The sequence below is a fragment of the Scleropages formosus genome, chromosome 25, assembly GCF_900964775.1.
Source record: "Scleropages formosus chromosome 25, fSclFor1.1, whole genome shotgun sequence".
Taxonomy (NCBI): domain Eukaryota; kingdom Metazoa; phylum Chordata; class Actinopteri; order Osteoglossiformes; family Osteoglossidae; genus Scleropages; species Scleropages formosus.
Genome location: NC_041830.1, coordinates 12,355,267 through 12,379,720, shown reverse-complemented (window position 1 = coordinate 12,379,720; position 24,454 = coordinate 12,355,267). Strand labels below are relative to the sequence as shown.

General features: G+C 43.8%; 1 protein-coding gene and 1 long non-coding RNA gene across 3 annotated transcripts in view; one reads left to right on the top strand and one right to left on the bottom strand.

Moving 5' to 3' along the window:
- The window catches only part of tgfbr3 (transforming growth factor, beta receptor III), an 81,943-nt gene extending 70,420 nt beyond the window's left edge, over nt 1-11,523 (bottom strand). Inside the window, exons 1-2 of the mRNA XM_018731245.2 lie at nt 11,345-11,523; nt 4,220-4,379 (exon numbers count right to left, since the gene is read on the bottom strand). Coding sequence (XP_018586761.1) covers nt 4,220-4,280 — 61 coding nt within the window. The 5' untranslated portion in view covers nt 4,281-4,379; nt 11,345-11,523. The remainder of the gene's footprint in view (nt 1-4,219; nt 4,380-11,344) is intronic.
- Nucleotides 11,458-14,420, top strand: LOC108921660 (uncharacterized). Of its 2 annotated transcripts, none has more exons than XR_001965075.1 (3): nt 11,458-11,531; nt 13,523-13,616; nt 14,150-14,420. It is a non-coding gene; the product is annotated as an uncharacterized LOC108921660 (long non-coding RNA). The 2 variants fall into 2 exon arrangements; XR_001965074.1 differs by lacking the exon at nt 11,458-11,531 and adding an exon at nt 13,307-13,406.
- The last annotated feature ends 10,034 nt before the right edge of the window (nt 14,421-24,454 follow it).

Sequence of the window (24,454 nt, the reverse complement as noted above, 5' to 3'; positions counted from 1 at the left end):
CAGGCAGCAAAACCCTGTAACTTCCTGGCACCCAAAAATCAACCTGCCGGCCTTTGAGGGTAACTGTTTCCAGACATTGAATTCCATCGTCATGGGGAACGTGCGAAAGCATCGCGCATCAACCCTTCCAAACCGAGCTGCACAAAGCTTCTGCTCCTCGTAAAAACGAAAGTTCGCGCTGCAGCTCGGTCCTTGTGGGTTCCCCCCATAACTTTCTGAAGGTTTACCCGAAAGCCGCCGAGACGCAGAGAGGACTGCAGCATCCCGTAATCAAAAACAACCATACACCGTGCATACAGCAAAGACACGGTCCTGGCGTTTAACAGCCGTTGGTGACGGTAGCAGGTAAAGCTGCCGGAACGAAAACGCCAGTAATTAGTCTGCTGTTAAAGGCTCGTTCGTGATGCTCCGACACGCCCTGGCGTTTGCTCGTGAGGAAACGCAGAGGAGCCTACTGGACACACAGAGAAGTGGCGACATTAATCAAGAGAGCACCCCTTTGAAGAATGTTTACAAGTTCGCAATGCTGTAAAAGCATAATGTTATACAGAGATTTAAATATTCCCGCTTGTGCCATGCTGGACTTAACAGGGCATACACACACACACACAAACAAAATGCAGTAAACTGTGCTTCATCTGTCACTCAGAACTGCTGAATCCCTCTGAATATTCAACCAGAGTCAAAACACATCACTGTCAGACCCACTTCTCTCCTGATCTTCTGTCTACCCCATTAACCGTCACCATTTGCCTATTTACAAAAAAAGAAACTTGTTCCTTATCAATTCTACAAGCATTACTTGTGTCATGTATACTGGTTAAAAAAAGTGAGATTAGACTAAGTGACTCTAAGAATCACATGCCTGTATCTCTCCATCTTGGTTTATCCGACGGTTTCTCCAAAGGGACTTACAACGTTAAGCTACTTTAAATGTTTTTACCCATTTACATCACTGGGTAATTTTACAAGAGCAATTTAAGGGAGGTACCTTGTTCAGGGGTACAAAGCTGGAAGTGGGATGCAAACCTGCAATCTCTGGGTCCAAAGACAACAGCTCTAACCACTACGTTGCTAGCTGTCCTACCTGTTAGCAAAATGCACTCTTTTCTTACTCAGAGTTCTAAGTCATTTTTGAGAAAAACATAAATCTTGGATCCTTTTGGACATCTTCATCACCAGAACTTCAAAATCGGTCATCCAACACCGGGTAAACACACAAATGGCTGAAACATCCTTCAAACAGGTGTTTAACGCACCCTTCGCACTTTGTAACTAAGAAAACTGAGACACTAGGTGGCGCAGTGGTTATGGGGCCAGACATGCAAAGGCTTTAGACTAGTGCCAAGTTTAAAAGTACTTAGGCTATGTTTAGAACCCCGCAGGGTGCTCTTCGCTGAGCGTTATCTTGCCTCAAGGAGGCAAACGTTGCGCGATCCTAGAGCGGGAGAGCCCACTGAAAGCGCTAAGGGATGGAACAGAGGAGGTGGGGGGCGGTGAGGGGATTAGGGTCGGCACGCTTCAACCCTCTGGCGCGTACCAACTGATCTTACTTCACAGTCTGTCGAGGAGGAAAAACAACAATGCTGGCAGCGCAGAGACTATTCCACTGGAAGAACTGTTAGAAGAGTGGATGGAAAACTTGAGCATTACCTCAGCGTCTTTGTCTGGGGGGAGGGAGGAGACAGCAGGAGGCGGGGGCACAATTAGCTTTACTCACAACAGATGGGGGCTCCGCGCTATCATTCGACTCGGACGCGGCGCCAGCCCTTAAAGGGCCAGCTGCGCCTGTGCGCGTTCACTCTAGAATGGCCTAATTCATTGCATATTTCAACACGGCACCCTGTGTTGTGCTCAGGTGCAACATTCTGCAAGACTTTTTATAACTGAGATGTGGATTCTGACACTTCCTGGATTTTCTGCACCAAAGAATACAAAGAGCAACACTCGCTCACTACCAACACTCGCTCACTACCGTTAACCACTTCCAACACTAACACTGATGACACCATCACTGACCACATCCAGTATAGGGTCCTAGTCCCCCAGAGTCTATTTTGGATGCAAAGTGCAGAACATTAGTTTGGATACAACCTGGACTGGACACCTGTCCACAGCAGGGTATAAAACACCACAACTTGAGCAAAACTTAGCAAGATGACGTTTGGAAAAATAACACTTTCTCACTGCACCTACGAAATAAATATTGGTACAACGGCTGGAAATACTGAAATGACGTCTCAGTCTATACCATTCTGTCCAGTGGTTTTCCTTGTTACGTGGAATTGTGAGTCACATGACTTATTTATTTACGTTTAATTGATGTCTATACAGGGGTGCGGTGGCGCAGTGGGTTGGACCGCAGTCCTGCTCTCCCGTGGGTCTGGGATTCGAGTCCCGCTTGGGGTGCCTTGCGACGGACTGGCGTCCCGTCCTGGGTGTGTCCCCTGCCCCTCCGGCCTTACGCCCTGTGTTACCGGGTAGGCTCCGGTTCCCCGTGACCCTGTATGGGACAAGCGGTTCTGAAAATGTGTGTGTGTGTGTGTGATGTCTATACACTCTGATGAAGGCCTGTAGTCAAAAAGAATTTGTGGTTTCACATTGACATTTCATATTGTAATAAGTACAGCTATGACTGTGAGTGCTGTCCTGAGTACACTTTATTTTGTTAAATTTAATAATAAATTAAGATCTATTTTTTCACTAGTTAGACACACACACATTTTCAGAACCGCTTGTCCCAGACGGGGTCGCGGGGAACCGGAGCCTACCCGGCAACACAGGGCGTAGGGCCAGAGGGGGAGGGGACACACCCAGGACGGGACGCCAGTCCGTCGCAAGGCACCCAAAGCGGGACTTGAACCCCAGACCCACCGGACAGCAGGACTGTGGTCCAACCCACTGCGCCACCGCACCCCCTACTAGTTAGACATTCTTACATAAAGTGCAGTAGGTAAAACTTTTACTCATTCTTGCTGAATGTTTAATGCCAAGTTTAAGGGACCTTCTTAAGGGACGACAGCAGTTCACCTGGAAGGTCTTGAACCTTGAACCATCCATCTCTGATGTACAAACCATGGCACAGAGGGCTCAATTTATCTCCTAGAGGCCTCCAATGAGAAAAGAGACAAGTTAAAAGATCAACTCAAGATCCACAACATCAGCACTCGATACGTTCTCTGTACATCATAAATGTTCCCAAGGTAGCTAATGCAGGGGGTATGGTGGCGCAGTGTGTTTGGCTGGTGCCCGCTGCGTGGAGGGTCCAAGGTTCAAGTCCAGTTTGGAGTGCCTTGCAACGGACTGGCGTCCCATCCTGGCTGTCTCCCCTACCTCTCCAGCCCTGTGCCCTGCGTTGCTGGGTGAGGCTCCAACTCACCACAATCCCCCTTGGGACAAGCGGTTGTTGACGTTGGTTGGTTGGTAGCTAATGCCACAGAGTGTGTTTAAATCCGACCAGTGCAAATTTACCATTGTCTTTGACGGACTTGATTTTGTGTGTAAATGATCTATTCTGGTTTCTGTCAATCAGCAATAAATTACTGCACCCAAAATTCCAAAGACCCAATATCTTATCAACTGAGGGTCATAATGATGAGGCCTCCAAGGATCTGACGGAAGTTCAAGGTCTGGCATTTAAACTGCTGGCATTTCCTCTGTGTTGACCTCCACATTTCCAGTGACAACGGTTTGGGTTTAACAAAGGTGAGAACGCTGGGGACGATGACGTTCAGATCAAGCAGCTACTATCCCCATTTCCGGATCACTATGACCCACAGCCACTGATGGGAACAGAGGCAGCTCGCTTGCACACCTGCAGAGACCCCTCAGCCCCCACCCCATTGCCAGGAAACACAAGTCAAACCACAATACACACATGTGAATTACAGCCCGCCTACAGCCACGCCATAAAACAGTCATCTGTGAAATACACATTAGGCACTCAGTATTCACATTACTATATCAATATGCTATGCTTGAAATACGGACGACGAAAAAGCTGAGAACAGTGGCCAACGCTCTGCATGCTGAGTGCACCCGGCTTGCTGTTAAAATAATGAACTGCTCACAATTAACATCTTTTGGAAAGCAGCAACAACAAAATGTGCGTCTAATTTTCCCCAGACACCCGGGAGCTCGAACCGCATTGCTGCCACTGTAACGCGGACTGTGAGGAAAGTGCTCCCGTACACCTGATCAACAGTCAGAACGGACTCACCTGCACAAGTCAGGGTGCAAAGGGTGAAGAACAGGAACGGAGAGAAGAGTTTGCCTGCCATCACAGTATGAGTGCGGGGTTCTACGGACGTACAACTGGAGGTCCCGGCTTCGCGTCGCCTGTGGCCCTTCTATCTCGGTGAAGGAGAGCAGATCTTCTCCTGTGCAGAAAAAGAATCAAGAGTTACTTCATAGTACATCACTCACACTCACTGATAAAGGCTGGTTTTAGGCAGGGTCACGGTGGTCCAGAGCCTGTCCCAGAAACACACAGAATTAAACTAGACAAAAAAAAAAAAAAAATTTAAGGTAACGCTAGACAGGGTTCACCTTGGACAGGACACCAATCCATCAACACCAGAGTATTGGAAAAATCAAACATAGGTCCAGTGTTGACCCTCCAATGATGTTGGGAATGAAGGCTTTGCTGCAGTGGTCAGACTTGAGGTTGTTCAACTTTTCTGGTCGACTCATAGATATTACTGAAGCGCGTTCAAAATATTATGGTGTCTCACTGACCTATGACCTACCCAACCCAAAACAACACAGGCATTCCCCAAACTCTTAAACCCATAAAGTCCTGTTTGTGTGGAAACACAGATTCTTCCTTTAGTTGGAGTAAACAGATTACCCAGGAGGTTCCTTGTTAATCTTTACCACCAGAACCTTTGAGGTGAAGCACGAAAAGGACTTGCCACAAGCACAGCTGTCAAACATCCTTTTAATTTGCATACTTTCTACAAACCACAAGAAGTTGCTAACGACCTGGCATGCCGCACAAATAGAAGTAAAAGGTTATGGTACGATAATCTTAATTCAGAAGTTTTGACAATGGCCCCAGCCTTCATCATCTCCCAGCAGGCCTGCTGTAGAAAAACCCAATCCTGGTGATTCATAAAATTCTTCCAATATTACACTGAGACAAACCCAACATACAGAAAAGCTATATCAGATCATGCACAAATAACACAAAAGCTCCAGTGCGTGTCAAAAAAATAAGCAACAACACACCAGAAACCAGCCCGCTGTGGCCAAGCAAACATATCTTTCCTATTTTGAGCATTTTGGATTTGGCGTGTTCTGATCCTCCGAGAATAATCCTAACGTGGAGCAGAGCGATAAGGCGTGTGCAAGTCAGGCTCAACAACAAAACAGCGAGAGCGTGATTATCTGGCACATTTGGTCCTTGTTCGAATCGAGCGATCTTCACTCAGCGAGGGTCCTCTTTAACAAAAGAGAAACAAGTCCTTCCTTCAAGGGACTGCCTCCCACTGGGAGACCAAGGCAGTTAAATTTAGCTATGGCTAATGTGACAGGGATCGGACACAATTCCTGAAAAGGAGCAAAGAGGGAGCAGGACTCCGAAGTCTGCGGGCTTGGGTGGGATTATCTCACGAAAGCCACCTATGAAAGCAGAGGGTTTCCTGAACAGCGCGGTGCCGATTCCCTCGTCAACGAACGGAGGAGATGAAGCCGAACTTGTAGAGAAAGGCCCCGTCGGTCAGGGGGGGTCCCCAAGTGGGTGATCGCAGACGACCAGGACCAATTTTTTTGGGAAAGCAGTAAGGCTGAGTTCTAGCGGCATTGGAAGCAAAGGACTGCTGGGGGAAGGGGCACCACAGAGGGGCTGTGACAATAAACAATGGCTTTACCGCACTGAAGGAGCCAGCGGAGAAGGAGACACAACAGGCCTCACTGTACCAGTTTGCCCTCCGACTGACGAGAAGACATTTTCATCTCAAATGAAGCGCTAACCGCGGCATCGCCTTCAGAGGCACTGCCGTTGAGGTCAGCGGCAACCGTAGCCCGAGGCGGGATGACTCAACTCGCAGAAGTTGATTAAGACACTACTCCAGGTGGCGGGCCATAGCGGGGTCCATCCCGGTGACTCGCGCAGGAGGAGAGAGAAACCACACGCTGCATTCCCGCGGCACCGGCAGGGAGAGGAGGGCCGGGCGCTTGCCGAGGACAAAGGCCCATTCAGATGCTGACAGCTGCCGGAGATGGAAGCTCATTTTGGAATATCTCAGCAAATATCGCACTTCCCAGCAGCGGGAGCTGAGGTGACGGGTGCGGCCGGGGGATTCACAGCCTCCGTCAGACTGCACCTCCGCGAGCCGGGATTAAGGGGGCATTTATCAGCACTTCTCCCCAAAATCCACATAAAAAGGTGGTAGGAAGTGGGTAAGAAAAATAGTGAGAATTAGAGAGGTAGTGCTGGGTTATTAGTGCCACAGGGAGCAGAAGGCGACCAAATGAGATGGGGAACAAAACAGAGGAAGGGGCTCTTTGAACGCCAGCTTCTTATTTCATAAAACAGTGAAAGGAGGAGGAAGGAGCCACGCTGGCGGAAATCTGAGGGCTGCATTGGATCTGGAATCATCCTCGACTGTGGAGGCAGCCCCCACCCTCTTTGTATATCCATGTAAAGTATGAGCTGATAGGAGCACAGGTGCACATGCCCACCTGCAGAAGTTCTCTGGATTGCAGCACACAAGCAAAAGGCCTGCTGACATCTGCACGATCACCTCGAGTGACTTCTGCAGAACGCTGATCATACACCCCTCGAGTGGCCTCTTGCTCCACCGTGGGCCTGCAATTCCCATCAATCGCAAGAGCTCCCAGGCTGCCCAGAAGTATTAACTAGTCTGTGCTACTGACGTGTACGAGGAACCAAAATATAAATGGCCCATCATACCATATGTGTTTGAACCATTATGCATTTTATAGGTATGGGTGATGGTTACGAGCAGTGCCAGAATGAAGAGAGTGGAATTTGGTGCTCTCGAGCCATCTCAGAGCTGGAGAAACAAAATCTCAAACTGCTCTCATCTCCCTGGGGCTCAGTGTTCACAAGTCTCTGGATTTCAAAACATCTTTGAAAGTTTGTAAGGGCATGAAGGGAAATTGTTGATTCAAAGAGGTGATCGAGAGAGGATCAAATGTTCTCATCAGCTTGTCAGTGAGGATCCACACGTGGGCCAAGAAGTGGAAACACAAACCAGGTGACTTTTCTCGCCACAGGTGCTACAGCTGATACACCTGAGTCCTCCCATCCCGGGACAGAGTCATGGCCAGAAAGGTCAGACCACAAGAAGTCCACCATTCCATCCCAGGTGTTGCCCACCCCACCCAGGGCCCCTCCTTGAAGAAACGGGGATAAAGGAGGACATAGCCTCTCCCGCAGCCACACAGGAAATGGACATAAATCAACCACAGAGGGTCTTTTCATAAATAACTGGGCTCATCTGCAAGCAAGGCCCAGCCTAAACAATGGATTGTAATACAGAGATGTAATGTGTTTATAAGAGGATATCTGCTCCTCTGACGAACACTTAGCCTAAGCGTGTTCCTCCGCGCAGGGACCATGGCGGCTGGCTCGGGTCAGGCCAGCGGCGGCCGACTGCGTGTGACCTCACTCCGCACTCCATCCAGCTGTGAGGGGAGACCCTGACATTGGTTAGCCTGGTGTCTGAGTCAGCCCACATGCACGCAAAAACACACACACACACAAACACATCCTGCCACGTCCACAACCAATTGCTCCGAAGCCCCATCTACTCCCCTGCTGACAACTCTTCTTCTGGAGAACATCCCCCTTCAGCAGATCCCTGGGTTTGCCACCATCTGCAGCTCCAAGCAAAACCAATGGATTCATCTCCTCCACAATGAGCTGATAGCCAGACATCACCAGCAGGTCACCTCAGGAGGTGAAACACAATTCCTGAGCTTCAAGAGACCTAAGAGCAGAACCCCAAGCAAGCCTGAGCCTGAGTCTGACCTCTCATCCTGAACGCAGTGCACCACATACCGTACAGCACTCCGTCTTGCTCGTGTTTTCTAACATGCCAAGTCTCAAGTTTATGAGATCTGCAGTTTTATTTAACACTTTTTTTATTATGACAAAACAAACTGTTTGGGCATAAAGACTCCAGTCCCTATAAGGTGAGAGCAAACACTGGTTTCACACACATCCACGCAGCAACTCCCTATTTCCTTTTCAAGGTGTCACGACCTGGCAGATTTATGGCACCTGTGCATGGCAAAGCACACGCCTAGGTGTGTCTGCCTGATGCCTGGCAATAGGGTGTAACTGGGCCGGCTGCTCGCCAGACTTTTGTTCCCTGCAATGCATCACTCAGATTTACACCACGAAATACAGCTCACATCAGATCGAACCAAAGAAATACAGAAAACATCAACTAAGGCAAAGAACATGAAATACGTTTTACAGCCGTGCATAAAAGGCAGCGGCAGCCCATTCTTGGGCTTGCTGCAACCACTCTGCAGCCGCTCCTTCGTCCCTGTGGCTGGAGGCAACGCGTGACCATCAAGCTGGCCTATCCAATCGCCTGCAAGGACCCCAAGACCCTGGAGTAGCACAAGAAAGGACAATCACGCTGAGCAAGAGCAAAGGTACTTGACACCGGGGATGATGGGTCACGGCACCATATACCACATGGAACTCGGCTTCTTGCGAGCTCAACCCCCTCCCTGTTGCCCTCTACATATCTACCACGGCCCTGCTCCAGCAGGTGGGGCTTCACTGCAGAGCCTTCTCCACACCCTGCTCAAATAGAGCTACAATTCCCCACCACTTGGCCCAACCCCTCCCACAGGCATGGCCCTCCCACAATCTCACACCACCTTCTCAAAAACACATTCATTTGCTCTTCTGTGGAGTTGAATAAGCCTGCCTGCAAGCATAAATCCATAAAGCCTTTCAGAACCAGTAAGGAGAGAGTAAAAAGTGAAACGGAAAACATTTAGGAACTTATAGGCAGTGCTCCTACAGCATGAACCATACTGACATTGTTCACACTGAAAAATATCACAAAAAGTTATCGGTTGCTGGATGTATAAGCTACAAGTATGATATGGTAAAAGAGGAGCAGACTACTGATTTGGGACATTTCAGAGCTCACCTACAGTAAAGCGGAACATTTATGAAGTGCGAGTGTGGTCATAGCAGGAACTTCCATGAGGGTCTGTTGTCACCTACAAGGGTCTATTTTCACAGACCTGCAAGTTTATCTCGTGCGTCCTCGGCTTGAGCCCCGAACGATTGCCATACAAAAAAAGTGCAATCGAACCAACAGCATGTCATCACAAGTAAATGAGTCGTTGTGAGGGTTATCGAGCCAAATGCTGCATTAGTCACATTCCCAGTGAAGCTGCGAAGCAAAAGCTGCGCTTCTCGCTGACACGCCAATTAATCTGCTCGTCCACATGGCACGCAGAATCGCCGAGGACCCAGGATTCCAAACATCATCTTCTGTGTTCAGTGAAAAACAATTAAGAGACCAGCTGGGTACGTCTGACAAGGGTAATGTTTTCTGTGCTTTCAGTTTATTGTTTTTTTTTTTTTTTCTTTACAGTTTCTGGAGGAGGTGCAAATACTGGAAAATGAGTAATTTCCTCATCTGTTCTGCATGAGGGAATCTATCAAACAAACTAATAAAATGTATATCTTTCTAAGCACTGGTGAGTATAAAGGATCAGTCATAGACACTTCTGAGAACACAACCAACATTTCATATGTGCAGAGCAAACTTGTTGAAGGTTTATGAATTTGCATGCTGACAGATGGAAAGACCAAACCCATGTATCAGAAATGAGTGGCAATTTACGCATTTACTGTATTACTGCAGTAACGTACAGGAAATACATTCCTGTTTCAGTTTTGCCAAGGATTGTCTGTCAAACAAATTTCAAAAAAGGTGACAGATCAGCAAACATTAATTCGAATGGGGAATACATTTGCACCTCAATGAACTTGAAGTATGTTGTTTCTTTTCGCTGTGAATTTGTGACTAAAACTCTGGAAAAACTTCCTTTCCGTTTGTTCAAATAAAACAATGTACAGAAATCTGAGCACGTGCATAAAACAAGCAAGGAAAGGGTGAGTGAGTCCTGAAAACAGACAAGCTGTAACATCCCATCGTATAACCACTCCCAGATGACAATACAAAGTAGGCTCTCTTTGGAAAGCGAAGAAAACAAAAACGTTGCCATGACAACGGGCTCATCAACTCCTCGTGTTGGTGCTGCACGGCGATCGAACATCATCCCTATCCAAACATAGCCATGTGGTGTGTGTGTGTGTGTGTGTGTGTGAGTGAGAGCGGAGCGTCCGCCATCATAAACAAATCATGTGTCAAGCCTAGTAAAAAATACAGTCATCTGTGCAGCTATTAGACTCGGTTGCAGTTTTTTTAAAATAAGTAATTACTTAAATCCTAATAACTAATTCGGAGTGAGCGAGGCATTTGTAAACCCTCAACGTTTTAAGACGAAACCCTAACAAACATGTCTGATGTCATAGAAGAAGTGCATGTTAGGCGCGTGCAGCGACAGACGCTTTTGGAACGACGCCGCCACGTGCAGTTCTGCTTGGAGCCGCGCGCGGCACGCAGATAATTGGCAGATAATTGGAGGCAGGCGTCGGGTAATTATTCTTTTCTTTCTTAAGCAAACTGATCGCACTCGTGAGTCAGGGCTATGGTATGAGCACAGCGCAGAGCTGTACTCGAAACCCCCCGCAAGTGGCGCGGCTCCACGCGGGCAGAACGTGACATTCTCTCGCGTGGCACTCGATTGAAATGCTCGAAAACTGATCTCCTCTACGTCTAACACAGCGACTGTTAAGAAACGTTCCCGAACCCCTCTTCCAATAGACATAAACTAAAGTACTGCACAACGCACGGCGAAGTCTGTCACAAAAAACATGATCATCATGTCTTGAAGTTACAAAGCAGTACGTAACTTGCCACGAAGTTTCATTATATAATCAGTTTTTTAAAATGACACGGTGACGGTGCAGAGCACAACGGAACAACTAACCAAGTAATAAAAGTGAGACGAGCTGCAAAAATGAGAGGTGACAGCAAGCCGCTCGCCTCAACAGCTTCCGAAGGAACTCGCGAGACCGAGCCGCGCGCACGACAAACTCTCTGAACGCGTGAACTCCGCGACGTGTAGTAAACACGTAGAACAGCGCCGAAGTTTCCCACCAAGCCTCCTCTGTCCGCACATTTCCACTATCCTGTCCTTCCGTGTGTTTATTTAATTTATAGAAATAAAAACCGTGCGCGCTTAGATGCATGAGCGTTTGCCGAGGACGTACCGCGCGGGAACTCAGTCCAGCGAGAGAGGATCTGTGTGAGGCTTCTTGTCCAGCGCTGCCTCGAGCTCCGTCTCGAGACGCTCGACCGAAACAACTTCCTGTTGTTTACCGTGCGGAGCGAAGTAAATTCCAGATATCGGCAGAGTGAGGAGCAGTCGCCGGTCGCGGCGGGCTTTGAGGGCTGGAGGTGTGTTGCGATGAGGGCTCGGCTGTCACCACGGGGCTCCTCCGGAGGGGGGGTGGGGCTCGTGGGCGGGGGCTGAGTGCCACATCCTTCACGCGCACGGAGAGCTTTTACTCTACTCGCAGCGTCCCGGCGTACGCAGCACTGCGCGGCATCGTGTCAAATCACATTTGGGGGAAAAAACTTCTTCCTCCAGCTTTGCTTGAACATGATCAAAACATGTCACTTTACATATTCGTGTTTTTATGCGTTTCTTTCTGCACGTGAAGGTTTGTTATGCCGGTACGTAGAACTGAACGATTGTCACTGAGGCAAATCTTTCGCAAAACAAGGCTTAAAGTCTCTGGAAACTTAACAAGCTGTATTAAATGTGCACAGCTCCCCACGTACATTAAATAATACAGATCAAGGGTGTAGCAACTTAGGTTTTAGGGCAGCAAAAATATTAATAGAAGTTGTACACAGGATGGCTGGAACCATACGAGGGGGGAGGGGGGGGACATCCCTGTGATACACAGATGCACACTGCGCACAATGTGACTTATGCTATATATATATATATACACTTAACTCTATGATACATGAATATACAGTATATCTATAGTATGACCACACTTAAGGGACACAAGTTTGTAGACACATAAATCCCAATTTCCTATTTAAAGTAAAATAAATTTGGTACATGTGGGGAAAAAAAAAAAAAACACCACTAATTGTTTTCCTGAAAAAGTAATCATGCTTGTCCTTCACTGAGGTTACCTGATAGGTCGGTAACATGAAAAACTTTAACTCCTGAACACGTGTGAAAACGCAGTACTGAAAGGTTTTCTGGACAAAATACAGAACGCCACTATCATCCCGGATAAATCAGGCGGGACCAAAAAGTGTGGTTCGCTGAGAAAAAACAATGAGTTGTGTTTCCTCCTTGCTTAATAGTAGTAGTTTGTTGCCGTGACTCCAGGCAGTTCTTATCAGCATTGCTTTGTGAATGAGGCCATCCCTGGTAAAACTTTACCATGTGTTTTATATCAAGACTTGGAGCTTCTAGTCTAATGTACTGTGGACAGACTCAATTCACTGAGATGCTCCTGAAAAAAGAAAAAAAAAAAAAAGATTTTAATTACAAAATAGTTTGAAACTTTGCATTCTATTTTCTTCTACATTAGTATCAGATATTAAAAACACCAAATAAAGATATTAGCATGTTTGTTTCTTTGAGTGATGATTTTTTTGCTATCTGGTTGTCATGCATTAGAGGATCTTAGGACAATGGAGCCTTTCTTACAATGAGGTTAAAGAAGGTAATAAATAAAGTTTTGGGAAGTTTTTATCCCGACCGGAGATTATCCCAAGAAGAAAGATGGGAACACAGATGACAACTGAGCCGTTCTGATTATGGGTGTTGAAACTCAAAGCCTTGATTCAATCCGTTTAATCCTTCATCTTTTACACTGATCAACAGCCCCAATAGAGGTAGGCCAACTTAAAGCGGGAGGCAGTGCTTCAAAAATCTGTTTCCATTCACATTATCCAATGCTCATTTGAGATGATCTGAAGCAGAGCCCCTGAACTCAACACAAAGAACCTCAAATCTTACTGTTAATCTTGCATTATTAACCACTCATCTCTTAATGCAAAACACTGCAGTGGCCAAAGCCTCATTACCCAAAATAAATGACGTGTTTGACAGTAGGTGACTTATATAAATTATTACAGTCTTGGGGAATTAGCCTGACCATTTGCATGTTTCTCATTTATGAATTTTCACTTGTTTAATTACAGAGAACAAGTCTGGGAGGGAGAATGAGGCTAATTAGGGGACTGCCGTGGGGCGCGGCTGGTTTCAGACATCTGCAGACATCATGGTAGCAACGAGTGGTAAATCAACACCGATAGAGTTAATGTGATGCTTGGATTTTCAAGCAAACTCTTAGCTGAATTAACACTCTTGATTTTTTGCAAATTCTCTCAATGATACTGCTGTTGTTTCCCAGGTGATAATGTGAGCTGCAGGTGACAGAAAATGACTGAATACATGATTTTGCATGACCTGATGGCTCTAAACAGCCCTTAGGGCAAAAGCACCAGGTAAATACAAATTATTATTATTGTTTTTTTATTAACAATTTATAATAGCATTACTCAAAGCTAGTGAGATCTTTTCAAGGTGGTCCCTTACAGCTCTTGGGAATTTGCTGTTTCAGCCCTTAGACTGACAGATGCATCTGGACAAATGTGACAATAAAGATGAAATATTTTTCATTAAATAGGTTTTACAGTGAGTATTTAGGTTCCTCTGCTCAGTATTATATGTCAATGAAAAAGACGTAGAGTGTCACAACGAAATCAGGAATTCACATTTACCACAGATGTCGACATTGTGCTTGTACATGTATATTGACCACCGCGTGCAGCACATATGCTGAGGGAAAAAATATTTCCAATAGACTATGCATTTTATTGTGTGCATTTTATAACAATGCCAGGTACGCACAGTCATTTTCCTACCAACGATAAACTTTCTGAGAAAGAGAACGGATGATAAGCCAATGCTGACTTGCCTGTCAAAAGAGTAACTGTAAACTGTTTTTCACTCATTAAATTATATGTTTTTTCCTCAGGGGTGGATATGAAGTAATACAAATAATCAAATTGCTCGGCTTGGACGTCTACAGGGAGTCTGCTGGAGCTGTGGTTTTGCTCGCGGGCCAGAGACCACATTGCGGGGAGAGCAGCGGGGAACACACCCCATCGCTCACGTCCCTATCAGTTACTCGGCCTTGCAGGTCAACGGCCACGAAACTATTTCAACCTCTGGCGCGAATATATCACGACGTCAGACCCGTCTGGCCCCCTGGAGAAACGGCGATTTATGAGCAGAGCGGTTGGGTCGTTGGGCAATATGGCAGCTGCGAGGGGCTGTTAAAATTGGTGACCGTGGCTTCAACATGTGACAGTCCTTGGGGGGGGGGTGCATTTGGACTCTTATGCCTCCAGAGTAATTCATTGAGCGTCCCTCCCAACTTTCCTCGAGTGCTTTCCCTCCAACTGCCATTCGAAGGGAAACCCAACGGAGGATGCCGTACCAGATAAAGGCTGCTAATGCACCGAGTGTGTGGGTGATTTTGTCAAGCTGAGTGTTTTCTCTCTCCTTTCAGTTTTAATATGAGTGTGACAGAAAGGACTCTTTTTTTGTCACCATGCCTGGAAGTCCAGATTCTTCTCGTGAAACTGCACCTTTGAAGCACACATTTGTTTTCTTGGCTGGAAATGCAGTGAAGCTTCCAGTAAAGTGTTAATACTGTGAAGACGCGGACTTGAAGCTTTGAACATCAACACACAGCATTGTGGGGGGGGTCACATCCCCCGTGTCTCGCTCACATTGGGACATTACAGACCCCCTCAACGTATAAAGCATCTGTTTCTTTTTGTCTTCTCATCACCGGCCTATTAGATCTTTCACTGACTCCTTGCCAGGCAAGGACGCAACGTGGAGGTTCTCCATCGCCTTGCTCAAGTGCTGATGCGTTAGGTGTTGACACGCAGCAGAGTCAAGCGGCGTTCCCGGTTCCTTGGTGTTTACATTGGCCTGGCTGAGCGAGTGTAAATACTGCAAGTGTCCGCTCGCCGACCGAGCATTTTCTTCTCCGTTCTGTATTTCATGTCGTAACACTCACTTGTTGTAACAATAGCCAGTGTTTTTTTTTTCTTAAATCATCATAATTGTTTGTTAGGTCAGCGATCGAGTGCAAATTCTGCAAACTGCAGTTCCAGCAGTTCGTAGTGACCATGGAGCTGGGCTCTCATACAAAGGGACACGCTAGTGTGCTGGGAGGCCTAACGGGAATTGACAGATTTTCACCAATGACATTGGAAAGGGCATTTTTTGGAAGCTCCGAGCTAACCAGCATTCAAAACTTGGTTTTGGCCTGAAATAATGATGAATAAAGTCATATATTGGTCCATGTATCCTCGAGAAAAGTACCTAACCTGAGCTGCAGTACTTTTGTTTAAAAATAATGCTAAACACTGGTTAATGCTTGAAAATGTAGCAACAATTGTTTTGCTCAAAACGAAAATTGGACAGCCTGGTGTCACAGCAGTTAGCACTGATCCCTCACAGGTTTGGACATGGGTTCGAATCCAGTTCAGTCTTGTCATGTAATGGATGGGTGTCCCATCCAGGATGCGCCCTGCCTCACACACTGTGCGTCTGGGATATGCTCAGGACCAGCACAGCCCTGTATTGGACATGGCGTTAATGATGATGGATAGATGTATGGATCGATGGAAGGAAAGAGGAAAAGTCTTAATACACTCTTACTGAGAAATACACTGAAACTGTTCGGTTAATATTCGCTTGTACACACGGTCCAAAGTCAATGTCACCATGTATTAAAAACAGCTACAAAGAAAGTAAAAATGGATGAAACTGTTAGTTCAGTATCTATAGGCTTGTCTGCATGACAATCACAGTTACACAAGAAACACTCAAAGCATCCATTTGTACCGTCACACATTTTAAGGCCCGTTGCATTTCATATCCTGTTTTGATGAAGATTTATTTGAAAGGAAAGCCAGCATAATTGGAAGTACATCGTCGGTTTGTTTAAAAGTAACCATGTGAGCAACCGAGTGCTACGTTCCCCCGTGAAACCGCTGCAGTTCATAGCCAGAGACCTCTGGGAAGTGACAGGGTGCATTGTGGGAAAGGAGAGGTGGTCACGACAGCAGGCCGTATGCTGTAAGCAAGCGGAGAGACTGGCCACACGCTGCATGGATGTGGTGGGAGCTCTCTGCTAACTTAATTAGCTCAGTGGGGAATGTGCAGACGGAGCAGGACAGTCCTGTAACGTCATCAAAACATTTACATTTATTCACTTAGCTGACACGTTTCTCCAAAGTGATTTGCAGTTATGACAAGCTTACAATTATTTACCCATTTATACAGGCAGGTAATTATTCTGAAGCAATTTAGGGTAAGTGCTGAAGGGTACTACAGCCAGACATTGGGATCGAACCTGCAACCTTTGGATCTAAAGGCAGCAGCTCTATCCACTACATAACAAAACATAATGCAATAAGTAGTGTAAGTTTACAAAGGATTGGTGATTCCTGCTTTCAGCCCTGCATTTCCAGGATGGGCTCTGGATCACCACAACCCTGCAATGGACAAACTGTCTTTGTGAATGAATGAATGAATGAATGAATGAATGAATACTGTAGCTGCCTTTGGTGGATAGAGTCCTCTTCATTACTGAAGTCAAATCATCTTCTGGTATTTCTTAAGACTTCCTTATTTTCCTACAAAACTCACTTTCATCTTTTCCGATAATTTTCACAAGTTTTTTATGATATTCTATTCAACGTGTCTTATTTCACATACTCTAGGTGTTTCTAGTAAGCACTGTGAGTGGATGTCACACCTTAACCAAGCATAACTAACCAAGTCTGGGAGGTCTCAGAGTCAGAGATCACGAGCACCGAAAGAACTCTTCACACTTACGACCCTGCATATGGAACACATCACATTTTGGTCAGGCCTTTGGACTAATTTGGATTCATTTAACAAATTTTTGCCCTGCCACAGAAACACAAATAGACATGAATATCATTTCAAATTTAAGATGTAGATAATTATAGGGGTTTCTTTGGCAGCTGAAAGACAAACTATGTTAAATAACTAGTCGAAATGATGGTAACGATTTTAGGCTATAAAAATAAATATGTAAATTATGCTGTAAATTCATGGAAAGTGTCAAGTCTTGGGGGTGGGTCATGTGGGCAGGATAAAGGAGTAGGACAGCAGAACTTTTAAAAATCTGCCGTTTTGTCAACTAAAAAAAAAAAAAAAATTTAAAATGAGGCAAAGTGGAACCTTTCAAAAACAAACGGTCAGAAGCCGTAACTGGAGTTAATCACAGTTCTAGTCGTTCAGTTACTCAATGCTTCTCCATACAAGTGTTCTCTCATTTCCGGGGGCTTCCAACAAGCTGCTTCATTTCAGTTTTAATGGTTCCCTTTAACAAGATGCAGCTGGTATTTATTAGCAAAAAGAACTGTTGTGGGGCACCACTGGAGAACTCTCCATCACATTCAGCACCATCTTATGCCATTTATCTCCTGTCCATCAACTCACAGCAGACTAATTTATTTTAACCTGTTGTAGTTATATTCATTCATAGTTCAGTTCAGTTCAGTTGTCCAATGCAGGGTCACGGTAGCCTGGAGCCTATCTCACAGCATAGGGCATAAGACAGAGAACACCTTAGGTGAGACATCAGTCCATCACAGGGTGTGATTAAATTATAGTAATATAAAAATTGATGAAACGAACACATATGTATAAAAATAAAGTTCTCGGTCTGAAAATACTGAGTACATATAATATCTGTTCTATGTATCTGTGTTTAATAGGATTTGACTACACAAATGAAGAATTTTTTGGTAAGTTTTTAGAATAAATGATTTTAGATACAACTGCTTTATGTTCACCTATTCTGGAATGTAGAGTGCAATGTTTACACTATTTGCACGGCATTATTATAATAGAGTATGTAAGTGCAGGTCCATTCATGTAAAATAACTATAACGGTGGATTAAAACAGACTTTGTTGGGTATTTTCACTTAAAGAACAGGTATGATTTTCTGATTAAGTTATTTTTTTTGAGTTCTACCACTGTCAAATATGTGAAATACACCAACCAACCAAAATAGGCTTTTAGAGCGACTGCCCTCTTGTGGATGAAATCCAAACTGCACATTTAAAATATCCCGTTTTACTTGCGCTTGATCCGTGGAAACGATCAAACCATTAATCATCATCCGTGATCAGTAACAGCTTTTAACATTTAATTGCGATCTTTAAAATAAATATTCATTTACTGCAAATTACATAGGCCGCTTTTCTTCATCTGAATGCAGCTAAAATACCTAGGCTAATGGAAGAAAAAAGTAGTATTTCATTAAAAACACATTCAGATTGTTCCTTTTGGACATATATGATCATTATTTTAATAAAAAATTGCCCATTCCTTCCCAATAAATGCCTTTTTCTTCCTGAGAATTTATGGTTGTGGATGGGGTGGTTGAGGATTATGTTCCTATAATATACATAATGTATAGTATGCATATACAGTAAAATAATATGCAATATGTTTAACAATGTGGCTTTTTATCATACTGTCAGCTTTCACAAACGCAACCCAGATGTTCCTCACGTCATCATGGGGTTGACTGTAAGTTTCTTATACTCTTGGTCACAGTGAATCACAGAAGTAGGATTTGGTGGGATACCCATGTTTTACCTTGTTTGTAAAATTCTTTCAATTTCAATATAATGTTCCTGTCAGTCATAAATAAAGTCTTTCGTAATCTGTGTGTTTATATTGGGTTTAGTTGGATATGTCTTAAACTAGAGGTGTAACATTCTGGGTATTGCAACAAATTAGCTCTTTCTTTCTAAAAATTAAAAATATTCAAAAAGATTATAAAGCCTTCAGTGTTTCCACAGCCCTGAAAATGATGGTTGCTCTGTTTGTCTTTGTAAGTATAACCACTCTGCTCATGATGTTGCATTTATTAACGTTATAATCATATTTCAACATTTTTTATTTGAAAGGATGCAAGTGACCCCAAAAATCCCACCTAAGCTGCATTCATCACAGATAGTGTATTATTGTGAATATAATAAATAATAAATAAATGCAAAAATGTAAATGTAAATATAAGTACATTGTGTATTATTTATCATTTCCTAGGGAAGTTTGCTAAATGTATTAATGTGCAGAAACCAACTTTTTATTATTAATTTATCATTTAATTAATGGTTTTATCCATAGCAACTACTTTACAAATGTAAAGAACTTGGTCATTCTAACTGTGCTCAACACAAAGTAAGTGTTTTATTAAGGTTGGTGTGGTGGTGAGGAGGGAGTTAATATTAGAAAACAATCTTATGCAGAAATTTTTTTTAAAAATTAATGCTAATTAATATTATTATCTTCATTCACCCGCCACACAGCAGGTTAGCCACCAGCTCACTTTTATATTTACAGATGCAGTTTAGAGTGTTGTTATTTACCCTGGTTTACCCATTTATACAACTGGGTATTTTTTACTGAATCAATTTAGAGTAAAGACTTTCACCTAGGGTAAAGCAAGAGGTGAGATTTGAACCTGGAGTTCAATTGCAGCAGCTCTAAACACTACGCCCCCTGCTGTGAAAAGTGCACATGGAGCAGGATCTGCACTGGGACCCAGAGCCTGGGGCTGTGAGACACCAGCAGGACCAGCGCAGCACCAGGTCTCCTGCACGCTGTGCTTCAGGGATTAATTCCTATCTTTAGAGTTATAGCGCCACCCTGTGGTTCAGAAAGAAAACGCCCCCTGCAAATTGCGTTGAAACCAATTGCTGAATTAATTCAGCAGCTACCGCACAATCGTATGCCGGAAAGAATTATGAATAATTTATGGATATAATTTCATTCTTCTCAGTTGGACAATAGTGCGTGCTTATGTTTGGACTATATAATTAGCTTTAGCAGTCACTAAATCACTTTATATTTAGAAGTAAAAAATATGAGGAGTATATAAATCAAGTTATAAATCAAATTATAGCCCAATAATACACGCCAGATGTGTTCAGCGGGACTCCAGATGTTCCATACTTCCATATCACTTATTTTCATAACAGATCTCTGTTTTTGTCATGTTTTTCATGAACTTTTCAAGCACAGAAGTTATTAACTAAATGCAGAGGTAGCTCATCTGAATTAGTATCCACTCCTCCATCCATGCTCTCGTTTTTCATATTTAATCTGTCATATTTAATAATGTTTGGCGTTTTTCAATTTAATTTGAATTCAAAATATTAATGAATGGAAACCGCAATTGTCTTTTGGAACCTTGGAATTTCAAACACAGCGAGTGCTATTGGTTACGTTGCTTTTGGCGCCCCCTTGTGGCAAAGAGTTCTCATATAAATATAGTTAATCACATCACTTCCTACTGTTGTATTTTCAAAATATTCCATCACTCTTAGTCATATATTTTCGATATCTCAGTTTTGTACAGCATAGAACATTTATGATACTACTACTACTACTATTACTACTAATAATAATAACAGTAATAATAATTCAGCACTATGGAAGGTGTAAGATGTCATATAGCATTTTTTCTACAATGAAATATTGGAGTGTCATAATTTCAAGTTAAATTTTAAGAAAATTTCTACTTGGCATGCTTATAAAACATGATTTATCACCTGGTGTTGATGGACATACAGGTAATATACATGTACAGGTTTTATATATACACACACACACACGCACACACACATACAACAGAAGTGGGTACACCCCTGTGCAATATCACTTAAATTATTCAAAATTTCATCACCTCTCAGTAATTGCATTATTTCTAAATTGACAAGTAGGGTAATTGCTCCTATGTAAAATTAAAAACTAACAGTTTAGGTTTTCTATATTAAAAATACAGGGCCAACAGTAGGAACTCAATGCAACAAGAGTCTGTACACCTTTCTGAGATTTCCTTGCACTTATTGAGATTAAAATCTTTTACTTTCTATGTTCACCTTTAGTTTTGATGACAAATTCAATCCTCCTCTCCTGTGAACACCAGAACTTTCTCAGTTTTGGACCTATGGGCTGTGTCTATCTGCATGTCTGCATCATGGCTCCACATGGAAAAGAATTGCCAGAGGAATTGAAAAATCTGACTGTGAGACTTCACAAAGATGGAAAAGAATACAGGAAGATTGGTGACCAACTAAAAATGAGTTTGAACACAGTTGCAGCAGTAATGAGGAGGTCTAGAATGAGCCATAGTACCACTAATCAGAGCCGCAGTGGCCGTCCTCCTAAAATGATGTCACAGACAGTGCGCTATTCGCACAATCTAGCGCTGAAAACCAGACGGGCAAATGCTTCAGGCTTGGCACAGGGGTTATCAATGAAAATCTGAGTTTTTGTGACAGCTCAGACTGTGTGAAGTACATTGCATAACGTCAACCTTTATACAGCATCCAAGAAAAAAACCCTTGCTTGTTCTTTGGGACAAAACTGCAAGATTAAACTTTGCTGAAGAACATGAGAAGATGCCTGATGAATACTGGGAGCACATTCTTTGGTCAGATGAGACTAAGAGAAATTTGTTTAGCTCAGATGGTGTCCAGCATCTTTGGCTTGATACTGGCCAGGACTACCACAGTGAATGCATAGTCCCAACAGTGAAGCACGGAGGTGGGAGTGTCATGATATGGGGTTGCGTGAGTGCACAAGGTGTTGGAGAGATGACATTTATAGATGGCACCATGAATGCCTGTGGATATACCAAAATACTGGCTGACAAGATGAGTCCCAGTCTCCAGAAACCTGGCAGAAGAGGAATATTCCAGCATGATAACGATCCAAAGCACACTGCCAAAATCATGCAAGAGTTTCTAAAAAAGAACTAAGTGAAAACTATGACCTGGACAAGTATGTCACCTGACTTGAATCAACAGAACACCTTTATGGGGTATTTTAAAAAGAAAGGTAGAGCAACACAATTGTCTCTGAAGAATGGCAGAACATCTCTCCAGAAATTTGTGCAACACTGGTATCCTCCATGCTGAGAAGGACTGAGTCTGTCATCAAAAATAAAGGTGGATATGGAAACAAAAGATTTGAATCTCAGTAATGAAAGGTGTAGTAACTTTTGTTGTACTGAGTACCTACTGTGGGGTCTGTATTTTTAACGTAGTAAATCTAAAGTGTTGGTTTTTACTTTTACATAAGAGCAAATACGCTACTGTTCAACTCAGAAGTGATACAATTACTGTCAGGTGATAGAATTTTGAATCATTTGACATTTAAGTGATATTGTACAGGAATGTACTCACTTCTGTTGTATACTGTGTATAAACATATATACAGCATATATCATTTGTACAGTAGTGCAGCAGCACTGATTGCTGGTCACTTCCTGTGTGTACCTCTGTCCGTGTGCAACTGCTCCATCCTTCCCATGACTTTTTTCGTGTTAAATGTGTGCCTGTGCACCAAAGCACAGCTCAAACCCCCCCTTCCCTGTGCAGTGCACTCGTTCACCGGTTCACGCTCCAGCACTTTCCAGGGCTGCCGTAGGGAGAGGCCCGGTCCTGCCTTCCTCCTGGAGGAGCCACCGCACACTTCCCAGCATGCCTTGCTGTTGTTGGCTGTTGGAGTCTCAGACCTCTCCTTTCAAGAGACAAAAATAGAACAGAAATGGAGGTGAGCCAACTGGCTGCGCTACGCTATAAATATAGGCTTTCAAATGTGTATTACCGCCGAGGGTTCCCAGAAACACACATATTTTTGTTTTGTTATGTGTCATCTGACAGGGTGAAAATAAACCTTTATTAAATATGTAGAAAGTAATTACCAAATGCTGTGTCCCTTACTCAACATAGCTGGGGAATGTAAAAGACAAGGGCATACTTAAGAGTAATAATAGCAACAAAAACAAAAGTTATTATTCATCATCGCAATGTTAATTAATAACACACAAGTATAATACATATGTAGTTTACACACACATCGGCAGTTTGTAGCATCATCATCCCACAGCGACTGCAGTCATTGTGTTTATATTCCGTTTTGCCACTGACTGTTTTTGGCTGTGTTACATGTGCTCTTGCGCGTATTGTATTTTGTGCTGTTGCTATTTAAATTTTTTTTCATGTTAATATTCAGTCAAACAAAAGAGGATACCATCTAGTGCTCAGCATGAATGTGAGGGGTTTTTCATATTTAAACCTCAGCAAATCATGCTCGGCTAAAGTGTCTATTCTTTCTTCAAGATATGTAGAAGTGAGTACACCCCTGTACAATATCTCTTAAATGTTAAATGATTCAAAATTCTATTACCTGACAGTAATTGTATCACTTCTAAGTCGAAGAGTAGGGTATTTGCTCTTATGTAAAAGTAAAAACCAACACTTTACATTTACTAAATTAAAAATAGAGGCCCCACAGTTGGTACTCAATACAACAAAAGTCACTACCCCTTTCATTACTGAGATTCAAATCCTTTGTTTTCCATGTCCACCTTTAGTTTTAATGACAGACTCAGTCCTCCTCGGTATGAAGGATACCAGTGTTGCACAAATTTCTGGAGAGATGTTCTGCCATTCTTCAGAGACAATTGTGTTGCTCTACCTTTCTCTTTAAAATACCCCATAAAGGTGTTCTGTTGGATTCAAGTCAAGCGACATACTTTGCCAGGTCATAGTTTTCATTTGTTCTTCTTTAGATACTCTTGCATGATTTTGGCAGTGTGCTTTGGATCGTTATCATGCTGGAATATTCCTCTTCTGCTGAGCTTCTGGAGACTGGGACTCATCTTGTCAGCCAGCATTTTGGTCCACAGGCATTCATGGTGCCACCTATAAATGTCATCTCCCCAATACCTTGTGCACTCACGTGCCCCATTTCATGACACTCCCACCGCCGAGCTTCACTGTTGGGACTATGGATTCACTGTGGTAGTCCTGGCCAGGTTCACACCAAAGATGCTGGACTCCATCTGAGCACTCCCCCACCCCCTTGGTGATCCCACACACAAGGGGTCCAAAGTGTCTGCTACATGAATAAATGTAAAGCTATCAAAAAGGGTGGTATGGGGGCACAGTGGGTAGGTCTGTTGCCTCACAGAACCCGGCCAGTGCATTTGGAAGTGTGTTTGAATCAGGATCAGCTTGTGTGCAGCCTGCATGTTCTTCCTGTTGAACAGGTTTCCCCCGGGTGCTCTGGTTTTCCCCCACAATCCAAACACACGTTTCAGGTGAACTAGTAACTATGAATTGCCCATAGTGTGTGTGTGCGCGTGCGCGCGAGCATGCGTGACTGTCTCCATAAGTGTGTGTGATTGCCCTGTGATG